At 48.7% G+C, this 22292-nt stretch overlaps 1 protein-coding gene across 12 annotated transcripts in view; it reads right to left on the reverse strand.

The window, feature by feature from the left end:
* Positions 1–22292, reverse strand: part of BCAS3 (BCAS3 microtubule associated cell migration factor) — a 583990-nt gene that overhangs the window by 416201 nt on the left and 145497 nt on the right. For all 12 annotated transcript variants that reach the window (XM_084823239.1, XM_084823238.1, XM_084823242.1 and 9 more), the window contains one exon: positions 8898–9031. In XM_084823239.1, coding sequence (XP_084679365.1) covers positions 8898–9031 — 134 coding nt within the window. The remainder of the gene's footprint in view (positions 1–8897; positions 9032–22292) is intronic.

The following is a 22292-nucleotide window of genomic DNA, read 5'->3' on the forward strand; positions in this document are numbered from 1 at the left end:
AATTGGTAGACAAAGAGAGAGGCAGTCTCAGCTTTGTCTCAGCTTCTCATTTTTCCAATCTAAAATTTGGTCTATCCTGAAATTTGTTTTTTTATTGTTTTTTTAGAAAAGTTTGCAGGAAAATTCCAACACATTTTTGTGCACATGTATTTTTCCCAATATGGAAAAAAAGGCAGCAATTTCTCTAATATACAGGATTTCCGAATGCTGCCTTCATACATATATGCATTTGCATGTGCATTTTTCCTTGTTATGCATTCCCTTGTAAGTGTAATTGGAGAACTCCATCGCAAAATTCAGAGGAGTGAAAATTTCAAAGGATAACTGAGTTTTGGTTCATGTTTTGGTTTGCCTGTGCCAAATTAGATAAGTTTGCATTAAAAGCCATTTCTCCCCCACCCCTAGTAAGAGCCATAGACTTCATTTGTCTGCTATTCAGAGAAGCGGCTTATGCTGCTTAGATCAGTAACTCCCAAACTCTATGCCTGGGCACACTTGGGGAAAAAATTAAGTAACTCAGGGCTCCTCCCAACCCAAAACACCCACTGAAAGAGGAGGTCCCAGCCTGTGTCTCAGCACAATCCAGGAACCAAACCTGCTGCATAGACTGGTGCAGGCTCCAATGGATGGTGGTTTCTTCATGAGTTCATAAACAGTTGAAGCCATTTCTCAAGAGCTTCCTTCCTGTCGGTCCAGAGGATGAAAATGTCACTGATGGACCTCAGGATGAGGACAGGCTTTTGCAGAAGGAGCACTGTTCTCAGCTGGCCCTGAATATGCTGGACATACTATGTGGCTATGCGGATACCCAGAGCAGTCACTGACTGAAAGATACAAGCTGTCCCTAAATCAGAAATAAGTGTGAGTAAGGACAGCATTCACCCTTACAGATAACTTCTTAAAATAGAAAATATATATACAATCTGGGTAGCAAAATGTGTTGTATTGTCATCAGGAATATTATTTGTGATGGCGTGTAGTCTACCTTTGTAGAGGAGAAGAGTGTATAGAGATGCTCCATCCACAGGTACCAGAATACTATTCTGTGGGTCACTGTCAATAAGCTATAGCTTCTCAGGAAGTCAGGGATATCCCACTACCAAGGTACCAGTAGCGTAGGGCCTGAGGCTGGAGTCCACATATCTAGACCCCTCCCTGTGAGAGCATCAAAATCCAAGGTAATGGAGGGCCTAGGATTCCCAGGTTTGTGGATGCATGGTGATATCTAGGAGACCTCTGGTTGAAGCTGTGCAGATTTGCTCCTGGCCATCTGAAGGAACATCCTTCTCTTGTAGGTCTTTCAGTATTTCTCAGTGGGCTCTGTGAACAGTGGCCTATGAAACGTACTGTTGGGAGAGTTGTCCCTCAAACGTCATCCAACTTGTTCACAATAACAACAGCCCCTCCTTTGTCAGTACTTGAGATCAGAATCGGGGCATATGCAGAACTGAGTTTAGGTGGCAAGTAATCCCTTCGGTGACCATCTCAGCCTCGGCCCGGCGGCCGAAACATGCTGCATAAAAGGCCCATCCAGTATTTCCAGGTGCACACATTTCCAGTCTGAATTGAGAAAAATGCTGTCAGCTGGTTCACATAGTTGCCGGCACCCACCGCTGTGGTGCGTGCTGGCCGCCATTGTGAATGTACAAGCTGTGTTGGGCGGGCACCACAGCTTATCATGACGTGCGAACCTGAGCAGGGTGGCTTGTTGCCCTGGTTAACAAGCCACCCCAGAACCCTACTGCAGCCCATGGGTTCTGGGGGCTTGTTACCCAGGGCAATAAGCCACAGATTGCACATCATGATAAGCTGTGGCAACTGCCTGTCGCTGGCATGCACTGCAACCCACCACAGCTTGAAGACGCCACAGTGGGTGTCCGCGATCGTGTGAACTGGGTCTGTGTGTCAACTATCTGAAGTTTGAGAAATTATGGCTCAGGTCCTCTAGGCCTTTTTCTAAGCTGCAGCCACAGCAGGTGCTCACTGCGGCCCAGCCAGCTCTGCCTATTTTAGAATCACCTTTTCCGTTAAAGATCAGTGAAAACATACACTCAGTAATCACAGACCTATTGAGTAACACAACACTGAGTACATTTAGAAACCGCTGTTTAAAGTTTCATCCCCATGTCAATTACAAGAAAGAAGATACCGACGGGAAGAAGAGATGGTCTGAGGGGTGCAGGATCAGACCGGGGTTGGGGAGACGCAACTATCTGTGATGCAGGTGATGTGCCGGGGGAAGGGCTGTGTCACGTCCTCCACCTCAAACACATTAGGTGCAAGGGATCGGGGGTAGATTTTTAATAGTTTTACACAAAATCGCTACATCATCAGTGGTGCAGTGAAGGGGTGGACTTTGGGGCCGAAGTCCAGGGCCCCACAGCTGGGGGAAAAAGTGTAAATGACCACCCAGGGAGTGGCAGGTGATGGGGGCATGAGGGTAGCAGAAGCAAACTCCAGGTTATTCCTAGTGTCATGATGGTGCTATGATTTCAGTGAGCTTAAAATTTCAGTGATTTCAGTGAGCTTAAACTGCATATGCTCAGAGTATTTATCTCCTCCCCCCACCCCCCCGGGTTGGCAAACTTTCTAACCTATCAGGAATGCTGAAGCAGTTGTAAGGCATGGAACAGCGGTTTGTGGGGGGCAGGGAGGAGAAATGTTAGGCGTGTGCTTCACAACTGGCGTGATCCTCATGGCCATCTAAAGAGGCCCCCTATGAGACCATTAACTCCGGGGTCTCAAATAACTGAGCTGCACCACTGCATACCACCAGGCCACCTGCTGGCTCAGGGGCCTCATCCTGTTTCACAGGCTTCCCATTTGGCCCCTAGCACAGCTCTGGGCCCTTTATGATGCACCTCCACTGCTCAGAGGAGGTGGGGAGCACTCTTTAACCGCTCAGCACGGCACGGCTGAGAGGGTCACACACCGCGGCCTTCCTCCCCACCTCGGAACTGGAGAAGGGCTGCCTTGGCAGTCCAGGGCCGAACAGACACACTCCCATTTGGAGCTGGGGAGGGGAGCAAAGGACTGACCCTGACCTCAAGAAGAGGTGCAAGGTCAGGGGCCAGCAGAAGGACAGGGACCGTAGCTCAGTGGGTGGAACGTATGGTTTGCAGGCAAAAGGTCCCAGTTTCAGTCCCCGGAATCTCCAGGTAGGGCTGGAAAGAATCCCACCTGAAACGATGCTGCCAGTCAGGGTCGACAATACTCAGCTAGATGGACCAAGGGCCTGACTCAGTATAAGGCAGCTTCCGATGTTCCCATGAGGGAAGCTGCCTCATGCTGTGTCAGATCCTGGGTCCATCTAGCCCAGTATTGTTGACCCTGACTGGCAGCATCTCACCAGGATTTCAGGTGGGATTCTTTCCACAACCAGAGTGGGGCCTTGGCTGCAACAAGAAGCTAAATATTGTAGACCTCTGCCTGTAATCCTCTTCTCTTCCAGGGCAAACAACAGACAAGGCCTTGGTAGGGTTGCCCCCATCTCCGACACACCTTGGACGCTCATTCCTTTTTCTGCTGGTGCTTCAGCCCACCCTTGGAAGTGAGGGGCGAAAAGTGGGTAAGGAGAGGCATCTGCCCAAGCCTCTTTCCTGGCACACACTGCAAAGGAGGAGAGGGATAAAGCGCACAGAGAGCCGCAGCATCCAGAGACAGGGGCAGCTGGGAAGCAGGGGTGTGTGAACCTGATCTTGCTCCCACCGTTCAACAATGAACACGGCTGGAGTCGCATGCAGACTGAAATTCTGGTATTGAACTGAAAATTGCCATTGGCTGTTAGAGCAGCCTTCCCCACCTTGACATCCACCAGATGGGTTGGACTGCAACTCCCATCATTCCCATTGGGAATAATGGGAGTTGCAGTCGAACCCATCTGGAGGGTGTCAAGTTGGGGACAGCTGAGTTAGACACTGTGCAGGATGCCAACAGATGCGCCAATCTATCCCCCCACCTTGGGGGGGCCCTGGCGACAAAAGCATCCACCACTTCAATGTGGTTCCAGGAGCGCCAATAAAGACTGGACTGGGACATGTCCCTGGCCTCACGCCTGGCTCCCCCCCGCCTGGCCCTCCATGTGTAGGGGCTACATCAGGGGTGGGTAAGGTGTGGCCCTCCTGGTATTGGTGGACTGCAACTCCCATAATCTCTCACCGTGGGATACGCTGGCTTGAGTGGATGGGAGTTGCAGTCCAGCAGCATCGGGAGGGCCGCACGTTCCCCACCCCGCATCTGCACACTTCCTCTGAACTAGCTCATAGGGTTCGATTGAAAAAACAAAAACTCAGTGCAGTGAGCCACCGCAGCGTATGAAGCTTCACCTTAAACATACTGTTGACAACCTCTGCCCGAGGAAAACAAATCTTGCACGGCCTGGAAAAAGGAGAGCCGGCCCTCCAGCGGCACACGGCAGCACGATTACATTGCTCGTTCTGTTTAACTAGGCTCAAGCAAGCTCGCTTGCGACAACAGCCCAAGAGTCAGGGTAAGCAAGAGTTGGCCAGCCAAGAAGATTACACGGGTTTTCTGGCCACCAGCCTGCCTCGCAATCGCTGAGTTTATTTGCTCGGGATTGAGATAACGCGGCACGGCGGGCCTTTTGGTGTGTGTGTTTACGCTTGCAGATCAAAGGGACAAGCGCGGTCAGGCTGAGAACCAAACCTTCCTCTGTTTATGTAGAGGACGACAGTGTACCTCCAGAACATGGTGTGCCTTCGATACCTAATAATAATACTCCACGTTTGAAGAGCATGCTTCCAGTGCTCGGAGCACGGACGTGGGGGACTGCCATGCCCCCTCCGGAGGAAACCCCTTCAGAGGACACCTAGAACTCCCTGAGCTGAACATCACGGAGGAACAGCCTGCTTCCAGGGGCCAGTCAGGAGGATTCCTGGGCCACCGGGAGAGACAGTATCCGAACCGTCCCCTTGAGATGTGGAGTGCCCCCTTTCTGATTTGGACGCAGAAGCTGCGCTACCACCTAGCTCAAGGGATTGCGGACAACTAAAAGTGCAGGCTGGGTCAGACACCTGGCAAAGAATCCCCTGCTTCAGGAATAAAACTCCTCGTGAGTAAAGGGTTACTCATGAGTAGGGCCTCCCCTCAGGTGACTCTGATGGCCAGCAGTTGTGTCTGGATGGGTTTTGAAAGCTCAGGCATAGAAGCCTTCATTTCTAGGCTTTTGAGTCTGAAGTATTCCTTGTTGTACGTGCAAACTAGAGTTCCTCTGAAGCCGAGTGTGGGACATCGAAGATGCAGCTCCTGTGGCCAGATTAGGACAGTTGGGCGAGTGGAGTTCCTTTCCTGGAGAAAAAAGTGTGAAGGTCTGAACGACCATGGGAGGAACAGCCCTGGGCCCAATAGCTTGCTTATTTGTTTAGTGATTTTTATCCTGATTTTCTACCCCCTCCTAAAATTTGGGGTGACATACGTGTTCTGCCCCCACATCAACCCATCCTCCTCTAGCAGTCAGAGGTTACCATTGGAGGGATGTTCTTGTTCAGTTTGACCAGCTAACAGCAAACCACGGCTTGTCAATTCAGCTATCACACCAAACTCATGCTACTTAAACGTACGAACAGAAAAAAAAGTGTTGCTGACTCTTTAAGGGGTGTCTTGGCTGCCCTCCGGAGCTCAGCAGAATTCCCTTTATAATTTGGGGCACAGTGCCCCATGGGACTGATGCTACATGATGTTGTAATGTCATTCCACACTGGGCATTTTGAGGAGACACATTTTTTTCTCTCTTAAGAAAGGGGGGGGGGCCTCAGACATCTCATTTTAAAGATAAGTCGTCCCCTCCCAAACAGCAGCAACACTTTTTTTCCTGTTAACAATAGAAGAAAGGAAACCCTCGACCACCTGATCTTTAATACCCCCAACTCCCTCCATTTGGGGGGGGGAGTTGTCCTGCAAAAGGGAAGAGGCATTAGGCCCAGCTTTAGTTATGATAGGGGTTAAATAAAAAAATAAGCAGCAATATCCAACATGAACTCAGCTCAACAGCTGCACATGGCTGCCAAGGCATGCGCTAGCAAGCCCTGTCCTTGTGTGCTGTGCGTGTGTCCGTCTGTGTGTGTGCATGAAATACCGTCACAAGTAAATACGGCAGTCCTTCAATGGAAACCTCGAGACACCCGGTGCTGAGAATTATGGGCTGCAGAACAGACACACATCCTCAAAAATCCTTGTAGGTCACAGTGCGATTTACACGCGCGGTTTTCAGAACACAGGCATTGTCGAGACGCTGTTTTCCTCGCGGCTGATGTACTTTGTTACACGCAAAGGCTAAAAACACATACGTGCAATTACATAAATGCTTAAAATGATAGGATATCCTTGGCAATCTCAACCACCACTTTGGCACCATTGCCAGACATCTTCAAGATGTCGGGGGTCTGTCAAACCCACACACTGTCTCTTGCCAACTTGGCTGGTTTTAAAGTGGCCCAGTTTTTTTTTCTTTGTTTGCCTCTTGATTGTTTTAAAGTTCACTCTTAACCGTAGTATCTGAGCCAACTTAAAATGGCATATATTTAAATAAATTAGAGTCAAGCCAAAACTACCCACAGCTTTTTGTGAACACGATCAAATACACTTCCCTTTCCTTGAAGATTTTTCAACACCACTTATGAAAATACTCAACCACTCACTTGCATTGCCTTCTCTTGCTCTCATCCAGCCTTAGTTGACTTTATCTTGCCCTCAGGGGCGTCCTCCTAATTGCTATGAGATCCCTGATTGGTCAGAATTAACCATGTCAGAAGAAAACTGCAGCAGTCAGGCTAAACAATGGTGCTGAAGTGGACTGGGAGGGAAAGGTGAATATTCACACAATGAGTATTGCCAATTATTTCAGAGGAAGAAAGTTAACATGTTATTATTGTTGCATTTTTAACTGTGTTGAATGTACTTGTTTTATTCTTGTTTTTATCGAGTTTTATTAATGATTGCAAGCTGCCTTTTGTTGTTGTTCTATTGATTATGTAAATTTGTTACTAGTATCGTACGCCGCCTAGAGTGGCCAGGTAACCAGCCAGATGGGTGGCTAATAAAACAAATAAACAAACAAACACATATTCATAACTGCCCAATTGAAATGGGATTTAAAAGGTTCTTAAGTTGAGCTGGATTGTGCCCAAAGTATTTTCCAGGAAATATCTGGAGGTTTGAGTGGAAGTGTCATCAGTACGTATACAACACACAGCTCTACGTCTCATTTCCATCTCGCAATCCCAGGGACTTGGTGAAAACCTTTAACAGGTGACTGGGGGCAGTTTTGGGATGGATGAAGTCAAACAAACATCATCCAGATGAGATGGAGGTACTGTTGACTGGAAGTCTGCTAGACAGAGGTTGGCAACTGGATTCTAGATATGATTTCACTCCACCTGAACAGCACACAGTTCAAACGGATAGTTCTCTGGGACTGCAGACTTTGGCTGCATTCAGAGAACCAAGGGTCAGTAGGAGAATACACCCCCTTTCTCCCAGGAAGAACATCATGGTAACGGGGAGACCAACTTAGCCCCATCTATCGTCCAGAGGAGGAACAGTTGCAGGGAGCTCCTTTTGACCTTCCCTGCCAGAAAGAACATCTATGAGAACTTTGAAACTAAAAATTGGTGCCTGAATTTTTGCTTTTCTCCTCCTCCCTCCCAATCCCTTTTCCATCATGTCATTTAGATTGTAAGCCTGAGGGCAGGGACTGTCTCATTATTAATCTTTGTAAGCGGCTCTGGGAGCCATTTTTGGCTGAAGTGTGTAAATAAATATATAATAAATAAATGAGGGGTGCTTTCGCTGGGGCATTTTAAATGCGCTAATCTTTGCCCAGATAGCAATAAGCTACTCTGCAATGCATGTGCCATAGTCCTGATTAGGGGTGTCAGAGAAATCCGCAACGGAACTAAGTGAGATTGGATTTTGATGAATCTGACCAGCGGATTCCGCAGCAGATTGGCTTTTCCCGTCGGGGGGATACTGCTGACTTGCGGGCTGTTTTTCTAACTTTCCCGATTTTGCGCAAATTTCATCATTGAAAAATATGCAAACATTAAAAACAAGGAGCCAAAACTGCACATTTCCCCAAACGCTACAGCGTGAAAATGCACATTTGGGGGGATTTTGTGCATTTGGGGGGATTTTGCACATTTTTTGCACATGCAAATTTGCGCATATTCGGGAAACTAAAAAACAGTCCAATTCTGTTGATGGGCAGACTGTGGAATGGAAGGCATGTGATGATCCACGAAACACAGATGGAATGGATTTTACATAATCTGTACATCCCTAGCCCTGATGGCTGTATGCTACCTCCTGTATCAGAGGCAGTGTGCCTATGTACACCAGTTGCTGGGGGACATGGGCGGGAGGGTGCTGTTGCACTAATGTCCTGCTTGTAGGTTTCACGTAGGCAGCTGGTTGGCCACTGAGTGAACAGAATGCTGGACTAGATGGATCCTTGGCTGGATCCAGCAGGGCTCTTGTTATGTTCTTAAGATCTATTGCCATCGTAATTGTTTTATTATACAAAAACTCTGAGATACATTTTTGTCAGCTGAAAAAGAGAAAAGAAAAGTAATCAAATGTCATTATTCCACGCTGACCATATTGCTGTTCCAATCTGCAATCTCGACATTTCAGTAATGTGGAGGTTCACGAAACTCAAAAATATTTTGCAAACGGTTGGTTCCTGAGTGAGCACAGCCATATTTTATCACTACATTAAAACACACACACATACACACACATCTTGTTAGAAAAACACACAAATCCATCTTAAGTGGCCTTCCTCTGACTTGACTGCAAGACAAGCAATTTCCAAGGACACCCACGTTGATTCCCCAATTGCCAAGTCAGATAAAAGCCTCGTGGTTTCTTATGCAACTTACTTTGGCTTCAGTCTCCCCACGGTGTAACGTGTACAAGTGATGGACAGCGCTTTGCGAAGATGACCAGGGGTGGGTCAGAATTTGGAAGACGTGGAAATCGTGGCCCAACGTGTCTGCTGTGACCAGAAGCATACCTGGAAATAAAGGAAACAAGGGGGTGAAAACACCAGGGATTAACTGACATCAGCTTTGTTATGACTTGTGGTCTGAACAAATAAAATTCTTTTGGATCTGCTCTGATCCAATATCCAAGGAAGCAGTTTATAAGGCTTCTATTTGCTGCATTTAAATAATATGCTTAAGGTTCCTTCTGCATACTTTATTTTACTTCCATTCTTCAAACAGTAGGCAAAGTAGAATTTTCCATTGGCATGTAACAACGGAGGGGTTGGGACTTGAACAATAATCTTAGCAGAGAACAGAGGAGTTTCATTCATGCCACAGGATATATGATTATTCAGCTAACACTATCTCAGGATTGTTGAACTTCAGGTCTGCGGTCCAAATACATTGCGTCTGGAGTGCAATCCAGCCCTTTTGGGTTCCCCAAATTGCCCCACCCCCTTTCCCCCAACCATCAATTGTTTGGTGGTTTCCCAGCTTCTGTGCAGTTTTTTTCCCCCATTCTAAAACATTAAGATGTCTCTCCTAAGGCTTAGTTACAGGCAGTAAAAGCTTTAAGCTAGAACCCAGTGGGGTCCTCCCATGAAGCTGACTGGTGGGGGATTCAGGACAGATCAAAGGAAGAACTTTTTCACACTGTGCATGGTTAAACTATGGGATTTGTTACCACAGGGCGTAGTGACGGCCACCACCTTGGTTGGCTTTAAAAGGGGGCTGGACATATTCTTGGAGAAGATTATCAATGGCTACTAATCTTGATGGCTATGTGCCACTCCAGTACCAGAGGCAGTGAGCCTATGTACAGCAGTTGCTGGGGAACATGGATAGAAGGGTGCTGTTGTGCTCATGCCCTGCTTGTGGTCAACAGCTGATTGGCCACTGTGTGAACAGAAAGCTGGACTAGATGGACCCTTGGTCTGATCCAGCAGGGCTCTTCTGATGTTCTTATGCTAGTATTTTGGCTCCACCCATTTTGCCCCTGGCCTTGCCCACCCCTGGAATGTGGCCCCCAAGAGCTTTTCCGAAACTGAATTCAGTTCTTGGGATGAAAGAGGTTTGACAGCCGTGCTTCAGCTGATACCCAGTACAGTCCTATGTATATTTCCTTGGAAGAAAACCCCACTGTGTTTAATGGGGCTCACTCCAAACAGGAGCGCGTAGGACTGCGGCATAAGAAACCAGTTAGAGCTCGCAGGCCCAACTAACTGTGTGTTGCTGTTTCCTTCTTTTAAAAGGGGGCAAGATGCAAATTTCTCAGCTCTGTCCAAAATGGCGCAGAATGGTATGTACTGTGCAAAGTTCTACCATGCACGGTGGAGATGCAGCCCCATTATGAGTTTTGGGCATTCCACAGTAAAACGCGAACGCCGCAAAAGAAAGCAGCGAGCGTTCTGGATGATTTATCTGCTTGAGTCGTGTCAGGCTTCGCGTCGAAGCCACGGCTGTGATTAGTCTTCTTTTCACTGCTCCCTGCGACGGCATTTAAGTCTCCTCCAAATGCAACATAATTACTGGGCAGAGGGTAAGCGAGTTGTCGGCGACTTTTGGAAGACACAAAATTGCTATTGCCTTTGCCCAAGAAAACCATTCTTAAATTGTTTGACTTTGGCATTCACAATCTCCCCTTCTTCTCCACCAAGCCAAAGAATTGCAATTTTCTCCTCCTCCTCTCCCCAGCAAAACTGTTCTCGGGTATAAGTGCAGCCAACGTCAAGAGTCGTGGGACTGTTTTCGCAGCCCAGATTAATGCCTCCCCAGTGTGGAAGCCTTCTGGATTTTAGTAGAATTTGGCACACGCTACAATGCATGAGCTTGCCATAAGCACTGATCCCGCCCCCACACACACAAAAAGATATTTTGGAGACTATGGTGCAACACAGGTAGAGCTATATGTATTCCACACTGAAATAAAATGAATCCAATGCTGCACTAGAAAAAATGGATTTTGTGCATGTTATGCAAATGGGCAACATTTCCAGAAGTTCTCTTATTGCCAATAAGTTATTCTGCAAATTTAACTAGCTTGCATAATTCATTCTGTAGCATTTAGTCAGCAGCAGCGAGGGCCATGGCAGGTGAATGAAGCCCCCCCCCACACACACACACACGCATACATGCCCTGCTGGACTTCTTATTCAACAACCCTTCTGGCTCCTATTTCAGTAGGCATTGCCCCCACACTTTCAAAATGTATCTTTTTGCAACCATGAGGACTAGGCGCTGACTTCACACACAAAAATGACAGCAGGGATGGAGTGCCCAGCACCAAATTTTGCCTTTCTCTTGTTCTCCTGCACCATGCCTGAAACTCTGGCCATAGAAAAAGAAAAAAAGAAAAAAGAGCGGTCTCTCTCATATACGTTATGTTCAAGCTCAATTCTCTGAGTCCTGATCCTTATGTAGCCCAAATGTCACCATCCACGCATAAAAGGACCATACCAGCAGCCATGGGGAAATCCCAAGGTGTGTGTGTGTGTGTGTGTGTGTGTGTGGGGAGGACAGTGTTGACTCACACAAACACACAGTCAAGATCCCAACCATGCCCCAGCGTACTTCCCAGAATCCACTGCAAGGCCCAGGGTTTCTATGGCAGACAAGTCAACATGGAAAGAGTGATGTCAAGGTAGAGATCTTGTCGAACGCTACCCTGGAGATTTTATTCATTCACCTAGGACAGACACAAGACACACACCAGTCCACGCGGAATGTTCCTTCTTAACTGCCAGGATCTGGTGGGTTTGCCAAGCTGGGCTTTTTCTTTTTTCTTTTCTTCTTTGGTGAACCACAGGAAGTTTGTGAGAGAATCACTTTCCATTTGCAAAGAGCTTCACGCTGATTTTGGCAATGCTTTGAAAACTGCACCCTCTCACCACTATTGCCATGTCAGAAAGCCACCCACTAGGAACATATGTAGGTTCCTCAATTAGAGGAGGAGGAGGAGAAGAAATCACATCCATATGGGCACAACCTCAATTCCAACCTGAGGAAGATGAAAGAAAACCTATCCAAAATATATCCCTTAAAAGGTCCTCTAAAACAGGTTTGGGGGTGTGGCTGGTGGGCAGGGGGAGGTCCACAGCCAGAATAATTTGGGAACATTTGACTGCCCTATCAGGATGTAGGTGAGGAGAGATAATGTTGATGTTGACTGCCATATCTATACGTACATTAACTACTTAGCCAATTCCAGAAAATCTCTCTCCCCCCCACCACTCTCTGTGACCCTCTGTTACCATAACTCCTATCAGAAATAGGGTAAGGGTGTGGCTATGCAAATGATGGGGAGGGGCCATGCAGATATGGCCTGGCTTAGGTCTGACTGGCTCCCATTGAGCTCAAGGGGACCAAATGAACAGGCTGGATCTGGGACAGGACTGGCTTCTTACCCCAAACACAGGTGCTCGGGAAAGGCCTGGCTCTCTCCTCCCACAACTCCACCCCAGATAACGTGATGGGCCTTGAGTGCATCAGATGGACAGAGAGATGGACAGACTCTGCATAAGGCTGAGAGCTGAACGGGCAGTACTGCCAAGGTCAGCCCTGTCTGCCGCATGGGATGCAATCTATACCGAAACTTGCACTCATTTTATTAACCAAATAAATACACACACAGTGATATGCTTTCAATCATAGAATCATAGGGTTGGAAGGGGCCTACAAGACCATCAAGTAGGCAACTTTCAAATAACATACATCGAAGCTGCTAAATGTACTCACTAACGAAATCGGTAGGCGCCAGATTGGAGCCACCCGCATTAAAAGCCTGGCATTCTGTAGGGTCTCTTTCTTGCCACATGGTGATGCAACCAAGGTGAAGTGGTGGGAAGGGGTGGACTAGACTGGGAAACGGGCCTGCTTCACCAGGATAAAAGCTGGACCTTAATGCAAGGATGGAAAGGACCCTCCGTTAGGCTGCAAAAAGGCTCCATGGCATTCGATTCCTCTCTTGGCTGCAAACGGCGTTGTGATTAACACTAACGATCTGCTCTTTTCGGTGGCGCACAAGGGTCACGGACTCAATGGCTGCCACTCAGTGGCTGCTGCTCAGTGGGCAAAGCCTGCAGGAGGCCCCAGGCCCCTGGAGATCCCCAGAATCTCCAGGTAGGTTTGGGGAAGACCCCTGTCTGAAACCCTGGACAGCTGCTCCGAGTCAGGGTAGACAGCACAGAGCTACACAGAACAATGGTCTCCCTTGGCGTAAGGCAGCTTCCTATGGTACTCACTGACCAGCCCCCGTGGCTTCACAGGCCATCCTGCAAATGCCTCTTTGTGCTTTCTTGGGCACCCTTCAAAAACACTCCATAAACCTCAATGGCAACCAAGGGTCTTTTCACATTCGCAGCAACCAAATGAGGTACGTGCAATGGAAACACGCAACCCACGTGCATGGATGAGCCCTTGCAGATGAAAACCCACAGAGAGAACTTCACCTCCCCTCAGACGCAACGCTTTGCAATGGAGTCCGTTCACACATCCAGTTGCAAGTCCTCACAGAATCATAGAATAGCAGGGTTGGAAGGGGCCTATAAGACCGAGTCCAACCCCCTGCTCAACACAGGAGTAAACCTAGTGACGTACATGCGTGGGAAAGGCAACAAGCCAAACCAATGAGGACTGATCGTACACAGGAACATAGGAAGCCGCCTTATACTGTGTCAGACCACTGGTCCATCTAGTCCAGTATTGTCAACACTGACGGGCAGCAGCTTTCAGGCAGCATTCCTTCCTAGCCCTACCTGGAGAAGCTGGGGATCGAACCGGGGTCCTTCTCCATGCAAAGCAGGGGCTCTACCATTGAGCTATGGGCCTTCCCTCTAAATTGTAATTTAATCAATGGTTCCCAACATATGCAGAACATCTAAAATGGGGGGGGGGAGAGGAGAGATTGTTCAACAGTTAAAAAAAAGTACAGTTGCACCTCCTTCTAGCATTCAATGGGGGTGGAGAAGAGGCTTCTTCCTGGGAACTGTGTCTTTGCTGTCCCTGCCCCAGCAAGCTCGAACGAGAATAAACTGCTCCTGATCATCCTCAGCATTCGATGAATGGACAAGTTAGCAATGTGTTTTCAGTTACCAGGGCCGGCGTCAAGGGCAGGCATGGTTGGGCACCTGCCGAGGGCCCGCACCCCAGCAGGGGCTCACTGACAAGAGCCCTGTGGACTTGCTCCTCCTCTTCATCACTGCAAGCTGCTTGTTCACCTGCCCCTCATTCTGGCCCAGAAAAAGACGGTGAGGAAGAGGAGCGGGAGATGCCGCGGCCTCCTTGCTCCCTGGCTCCCTGCCTGTCCAGCAAGCAAGTGGGAGCAAAGTTGAGGAGGTAGGACAGGAGCAAGAGCAGCTGGTGACCATGGTGGTGAGAAGGTGGACTCGCGGAGGGAGGGGCCCACTGAGGGTGTCTTCCTCAAGGGCCCTCAGAATCCTGGCGCTGGCGCTGTCAGCCATTTTGGAGATGCTCCCCTTCCATCCACAGAATGCCAGAAGGAGATGCAATTGTCCCTCTTTCTTATCTGTTGAGCCATTTCCCTCCTCAAATTACAGTTGAACCCCATGGGCTCGGCCTGTTGCATTCTTCCAGCCATTGCTGTGCCCCTCTCTCTTTTGCTTGTGACTATTTATTTATTTTTTATTTATTACATTCATATCCCGCCTTTCTTCCTCCTTAAGGAACCCAAGGCGGTGTACGTGATCCTCCTCTCCATTTTATCCTCACAACAACAACCCTGTGAGGTAGGTTGGGCTGAGGGTCTGTGACTGGCCCAAAGTCACCCAGTGAGCTTCCATGGCCAAGTGGGCGCTAGAACCCGGATCTCCCAACTCTCAGTCAAAAAAAGCACACGGCACAATCCTTCCTTGAATAGTGGTGTCTCAGAACGCAGTTGGCCGATTGCACAACCTAATCGTCCCCTAGATAATTCATTGCCTGTGGAAAACCAGCAAGTCAGAGAGAAGGGTTCTAGCGTCATCTCTTCAGCGCTCTTCTTATTTAGAGGGTTGCCCGCAACCTCACCTCAGATTCACAACCGCTCACTCTCCACTGTCGTTTTGAGGCGCATATTATCCAAATGCCATTTGTACAAGACGTGCAACACCTCCCTGTTTTGAGAAGGCCAAACGTGCTTGGAGATCTGGGATTATAACTCGATCCATATGGCGCACCGAGTTTCAGTCCTGCACACAAATGTTTCTTCTCCTTGCCCTTTTTTTCGTAAAATGGTTTTAACGGTAATCGCTCTGCTTGCTGAAAGAGTAAAAGAGATGGACGGTGATACAGCAGCTGGGGGAGGAAGAGAAATCCTCTTCCCAACAGAAAGATGGATGGCATCCGATCTGGCCCGTCGCCTGGCTAATGCAAAAGTCTGCTGTGCGTCACCACTTTCAAAGGAGAGGCTTTTTCATCAAGCGAGGGCTTGCCCTAACCTTGGCTGCAACCCAACCCAGGACTACATGTGGATAAGGACCACTTCCCAGGTGAGGGTTCCAGAACACAGCCAAGATCAGCCCAGATTCAAACCAGGAGCCGCCTCGTCCGTGCACCAGTCCTCCCCTGAGACTCAGACCCTAAGAAGTTGGAGGCTGGAGGCTTAGGGTAGAACCTGATGAATAAGGGGGCAAAGCTCATAGCAAAGGCCAAACAGAGACACCCCACTTTCATTCTGCCCCTTCCTGCTGATATCTTACAGGGATGGGGAACAGGTGGCCCTCCAGATGTTGGGAGTCACAGTCCAACATCAGCCCTAGCCAGCAGAGCCAAGAGTGAGGGATTATGGGAGCTGCTGCATGGCAACATCTGGAGGGCCACATGTTCCCATATCTGTGGACTTCCCTGTGGAGATAATGTGAAAGAGACTGACGTTCTGAAACTTCAAGTCAAACCCTGGCCACCCTGCCTTTGTGGCAAGGCAGCAAATGCTGCAGCATGTGGGGCAGCGGGGTGGGGACGACAGCATGGCTTTACTTGCCCCGCTAGGCTGCCCACATCACTCAGGCTTCCTATGCATGCTTCTGGGTCAAGCCTGGGTTTTCATTTTTTTTTACTTATTATTACATTTATATCCTGATTTTTTTCCTCTTGCAAGGAGCCCAAGGTCTTCCTCCTCAACTTCGTATCCTCTCAACAAGGCTGTGAGGTAGGCTAGGCGGAGAGGCAGTGACTGGCCCAAAGTCAGCCGGTGAGCTTCGTGGATGAGCAGGGACTGGAACCCGGATCTCCCGACTCCCAGCCCAGCACTCTCACCACTATGCCACGCTGGCCCTCAAGGCCACGCCTCCCTATGGAGACAGGAAATCTTTGCCTCAAAAACTGCCCTTCCTTATGTGGCGCACCCTACTCTCCCCCAGGTGTCCCTGCCTGCTCCCCCTCCCAATCGGCCAGCTTCTCTGCCCACTTGTCTGCCTGCACCCTAGGAGGGCCAGGCATCCACTGTTACAGAGGGCAGTCCTCTATTTGCAGGGCCGCCAGAGGGCTGCCCTCTAGGTAAAGGCATCCTCTGTTCAAAGGACTGAACTGTCCAGTTCCGGTCAAAAGCTAAAGAATAGTTGCCCATGCACAGTTAGCACCCGGGCAGCAGACTGAGCAAGACACACAGGGCACCACGCTATGGTGAGATGGACTGCCTTTCTCTTTAAATGATAATAAACATTTCTAAACTTGCATCTACACATATGATGTAGCACGTGCAAAAGTTATGCAATTTCATGTACTTTTTTTTTTTGCAATGCAAAAGTGGCCATCCGGCTGCATCTCTATTCCAGCCCCCAACTTTGGATGGACCTGCCTCCGTGTCTGGATTGACCAGTTTCAAGTCTGCCCTGATACCCTGCCCAACTCTGGTGTCAATCCTGCTGACTCACACATACCCAGCACCATCAGACAAGGGATCCATTCCTATCACTTGCTCCCCGTATCTGGAAATATCACGTTGGGTCAGCTTTTACAGTCAAAGGGGACTAGGGTCTCAAATCAAGATTGACCAAAAGCTGGCCAAAGGTGTTGGGGTAAAGTCATCCAAGATGGAAGACTTCAGGGGTAGCACTGACTAAAAAGACTTGAGGGTCACCATTGATAACAGGCTAAACCATGAGCCTCCAGTGTGATGCAGTGGCAAATGAGGCAAAGGCCATTCAGGCTTGCTTTGATTCTTAACCGGCGGTTTCCCAGAGTAGGAGAGTAACAGGGCTCATCAGCCAGGCCCTTGGGAAACCAAGCAGGAAGAAAAACTAGGGTTATGAGTGAGGCGAGCCTCAATGGAACAAGGGCCCAAATCTTCAAGAATACTATACTGAACAGCAGTGTCTCTAGTTGCTCCAACCCTATAGTGCAGCCCTCTCCAACCTGGTTCCCTCCAGAGGTGTTGGACTACAACTCCCATCCCTCTGAGCCAGTGTGGGATAATGGGAATTGCAGTCTACACACCTGGAGGGCTCCAGGCTGGGGGACGGCTGCCCCGACAAAACTCATTTCAGTAGCATGGTACCATGATTCTTAAAATGTGGTCGGTGCTGTACATTCAGGGGAGCTGTGAAGCCCTGGCAAAGTAGAGGATGATGAAACGCAGCCTTTGCCAGAGCCAGCCAGCTGAAACTAGGCTCCTTCTGACGTCCAGTGCAGTTGTCCTAGACATGCTCAGTGGCAGCACCCAGCGTGCTCAGTCCATGGCCAACGTCCCCTTCCATTCACACATTCAGCCTTTTGTATGGAGCACTCAGTTACAGCTCCGCTGTGAGTGCCGGAAAAAGTCTTTTGAAGGAACCTCTGTCTGGCAGGCGGGCTACATGGCAAGGGAAGTGTGGTGGCCCGACAGCGAAAGAGCCAAGCCAAACCACGACTGAGCCGCTGGGCAATCGGCGAGGTCCCTGCAAAGTGAACCACCTGCAGAACTGCGGTCCAGCACCACAAGAGCCACTGGTCCAAGGAGGCAAAGAGAGACCCTTCTCCGAAATCCTGGCTGCATTTGCCTTACAGCTCTCGCCAGGCTGCAAGAACTTGCAGTGCAGGCAGGTCAACCCCTTCACGATTATTGGGAGCATTATATATGCATCTGAGGCCCTCCTCCAAGGGGGGTTCAGAGGACAGCAACAAGGGAGAGGGCCTTCTCAGTGGTGTCCCCCCCCCCACCCCAACAATGGAATTCTCTGGGGAGAATGCTCCCCCCCCACCCCAATGAGGTCCATCTGACACCAACACGGCCATCTTTTCAGTGCCAGGTTCAGTAAGACTCTCCTCTGTTCCCAGGCATCTGACAGCATATGCTGGACATGTTAGTTTATCAGGTCCTGGTAGTTTTACTGTTAATCGTTTTAACTTGTTCTTAAGCTGTTTTAAATCCTTGAATGTTAAAGGCTTTCTATTATGTTTCATAGTGTTGTGAACCGCCTCGAGAGCCTTTGGCTACTGGGCAGTATAGAAATGTAATAAATGAATGAACAGATCAGCCTTCCCCCAACCTGGTGCCCACCAGATGTGTTGACTACAACCCCAATCATCCCCAGCCAGCATGGCCATTGTAGTCCAACACATCTGGAGGGCGGCAGGGTTGGGGGAAGGCTGATATATACATATTGTTATTCCAAAGGATAAATCATTGAGGTTTTGGAATGCTCCCCTCGCTTCACACACATACGTGTGTATATTTCTCTTTTAATGTGCTATTTTCCATCTCTCGTTACTTCTCACGGAGGCGTTCCAGTTTCCCGTTTCTAAGGCTCAACTATTTGAGCTTCTCACTTTGGCTCCCAAACAGCAAAAAAAAAGTCCTCTGTGCAATTCTGGAATGCCTCCACCAAAAGGGAGAGAGAGAGAGAGAGAGAGAGAGAGAGAGAGAGAGCGCTGGGCAGATGCGTGCGTAACAGAACATCGTTTTAAACGCTTCTAAAAGCATGGGAACTCATCAGAGTCAGAGTAACTATTTATTCATTACTGATGGCAAGCATTTATGTCCCACCTTGCTAGGCCGAGTGTGGCCCATGAAACAAAGCAAACCAATAAATTGCAGCATACTAAAAACAAAAAAAAGGAGCTTTAGAAAGAAAGAAAAAAGCCAAACACAACAGCTGCAGTTTAAATCATGATAAAAGAGGCACACATTAGTTAAAAAGAATGTTCAGGAATGCCTTTGCTCCCCACTGGAAGGCCCGCTGGTATAAGACCAGATATGCATCTCTAGGGAGGCTATTCCATGCTGGACAGGGATGATAGCAGTTGTAGTCCAAAACACCTGGAGACCAGCAGCTTGGGGAAGGGCTATCTAAACTGTCTAGCAGAGGCTGAAGGGTTTCAGAGATAAGTCTTTCCCAGACCTAACTGAAAAAGTAAGTGGGGACTGAACCTTTTGCATGTAAAGCCCTCCAGATGTTTTGTCCTACAACTCTCCATCAGCTCTAGCCAGCATAGCCAATGGTGAGGGATCATGGGAGTTGTAGGCTAAAACATTTGGAGGGCCACAAGTTGCCCACCTCCGATGTAAAGGATATGCTCTACCACCCAGCTGCAGCCCTTCCCCTGGTCTCAGGGCATTAAGGACTTTAGAAGTTAAAGTGCCAGGAACCTTCAGTTGAGCTTGGAAAAGAATTAGTAAATGGTGCAAGAATCTAAAGGATCAGAATAAAATGCTCCACTCCCTTGGGAACCACATTCTGGACCCACTGAAAATTATGGCCCACGTGATCTCATGAACTCAGAGCCAAAAGTGGCAGGTGTACCAAACATGTATATCCCTGTCCCAGAAGGGCTTGTGATCTGCATAAGGAAGAAGGTTCTCAGCTTGTCTTTCCCTTGACGTGCTAGTTGACCAGGTACAGAGCTGGTTTTGTGTGAGGGATCCACTGAAATGGTCTCCCCACAACCATCACCAACAGTGTGAAATGGTACCGCCAAGAAAGAGACACATCGATTCACCTGTTTTCGCTTTTAGAATAAAATAAATAAATAAGGCACTTAGGAAACAATCCTATGGCCACTAGTCAGTGGCTAGATGGCCATAAGATATCTGGTTTTCCGGGAACCGACCTCAGAGCCTGTGCTCTGAGGTAGGTTCCTGGAGAACCGACCTTTCTCCCTTTCCACGCTGCCTCTCAGGCAGCATGGAACAGCTCCATGCTCCACGCTCACAAGAGGAGCGCAGAGTGGCCAAAATGGGGCATTCTGAGTCAGGGAGGGTGGAAATGCTGGTACGACACATCCTATAGGCTGTCTAGCCAAAAATGCAGCACGCAAATCGGCTATCTAGCCGAAAATGCAGGACAGAAAAAGCGTGGAGGGAATGATCCCCTCCGTGCTTCTCCTGCTCTGCATTGGATAGGCGGTTGCCTCCGAGTTCGGAGGTGGCCGCCTATCTGCATAGGATTGCGCCCTTAATCATAAGAACACAAGACGAGCCCTGCTGGACCAGACCAAGGGTCCATCTAGTCCAGCATTCTCTTCACACAGTGGCCAACCAGTTGCCCACAGGAAACCCACAAGTAAGACAGGAGTGCAAGGACAGGAGTAGCCCCACTCATTTCCCCCAGCAAAGGGTATACAGAGGCATACTGGAGACAATACCTAGTAGCCATCATGACTAGTAGCCAGTGATAGCCGTGTCCTCCATGAATCGTGGGGCCTAACTAGACCTGACAGCGATAGAGCAACTGCAACGGAAAACCAACAACACTTCCTCTAGCTTCTCCTTCTGGATGTTGAGCAAAACATGCCCCTCGCTGCGACATCGGGGCATGCCACATCTCTGCCCCCTGCCACTGGCAGCCCATGAGGAGCGGGGGGCAGGGAAACAGAGGACAGCACAGCAACATGCCCTGCAACCTGGTTTCCTAGCTGTTATGAAGGCCGAGGGGTGGCTAAGTGGGCAACTGACATTTTTGGTGGCAGCCACACTTTTAGCCGCACGCAACTCATTTGGTCCTGAGCTTAATCCTGACCAGAGTACCAGATCCCGACGCTCCTGCCAGTGGGGACTTAGTGGGAAATGTGTCAGAGATGTGGTATGTTGGGGTATAGTTCACCCTCCTCCCCCACCTCCACCCCCCTGCCCAATATGCTTCAATCCAGTGCTACAGCTGGAGAAAACCCTGCCTCCATCCACAACACACTTCCCAATGTACTTTTGGAGCCAATTATCACATGTGGGCAAGGCAGTGGCAGCGGGATGGGGGTGGGGGATTATAATCAAGAATCCATTCCCCAGGCCTTCCTACTTGCTTTTCAAACTGGCATCCGTCCCCATTTAGCAGATAACATCTGCAACCAGTTCAAATTCTTGCGGATGTGTAATAACTTGGTGAGAATTTATGAACCGAGCAGATATTGCTGTGCAGACATTTCGATGCTGGTTGCAAAAAGGTTTCAACTCAAGTTCAATTAACGATGGCTTGCTCTCTCTCGCTCCCTTTCTCAAATCCACAGAGAAGATGGAAACATTCTGTTCAGGAGGAACTAATGCCCTTCCATGCATGCAAAAGATACAGCAACAACCCTTTCCCGCCGCCCCCAAATTTTACATTTTTTTGTTACAGTGAACTGATCCATTTGCTTTAATTTACAACTTCCTATTTGCTACAGATGCTATTCTGTGGAGGACAAAATACATTGCATTAAAGGGGGGGTGGGGGAAGAAATACGGAGGAGATATACATAAAAGGCAAAAATGGGTACAGATGTAGATTGTGGCTTAAGAGCTATTTCTGCAGTATCAGAAGACTAAGCCAGACTCCGGCCTGGCCATAAACTCAAACCCACGCCCTAAACGAGGTGCCAAGCCACAAAAAGAATTTGCGTCAACTGGGAATACAAGGAAAAAGAAGAACTTCTAATTATAGGGCCTGGAAGCGGAAGCCGTGAATGATTAGGAGTTGAGGCACTGCTGTATGTTTACTTCAGAGCTTCCTCTCCTCTTTTCTCCTTGATAGATGAGGTTGGCCCTAAAGGGTGGGATTGAAGTTGCTGATGAGATGCAGAAAAGGCTCCAGGACCCAAACGGGATGGAGACGGGCGAACGACGGCTTCTGTGGCCGTGTAGTAACATAAGTCTTTTCAACTAGGCGTCAGTTGGTTAGCCCAAGAAGGCAAAATTAAAGGGTAGGAAATCTCAGCTGGGTACTTGCCACTAAAACAGAAAGAGAGAGAGAGAAAGAACGACAAAAAATATATAGGAAACCAACACAGCTGAAACATCTCCGGTACATCCTATTTATAACACCTCCCTAATTGCAGAGCTGTTGACGAGAACTGTGTCAGCAAGACGCAAGTCATTTCGCCTTGGGTAGATCTTCCACAAGTTTT

This window comes from Heloderma suspectum, chromosome 16, assembly GCF_057233095.1.
Source record: "Heloderma suspectum isolate Gila_16-S chromosome 16, 16-S_ref, whole genome shotgun sequence".
Taxonomy (NCBI): Eukaryota; Metazoa; Chordata; class Lepidosauria; order Squamata; family Helodermatidae; genus Heloderma; species Heloderma suspectum.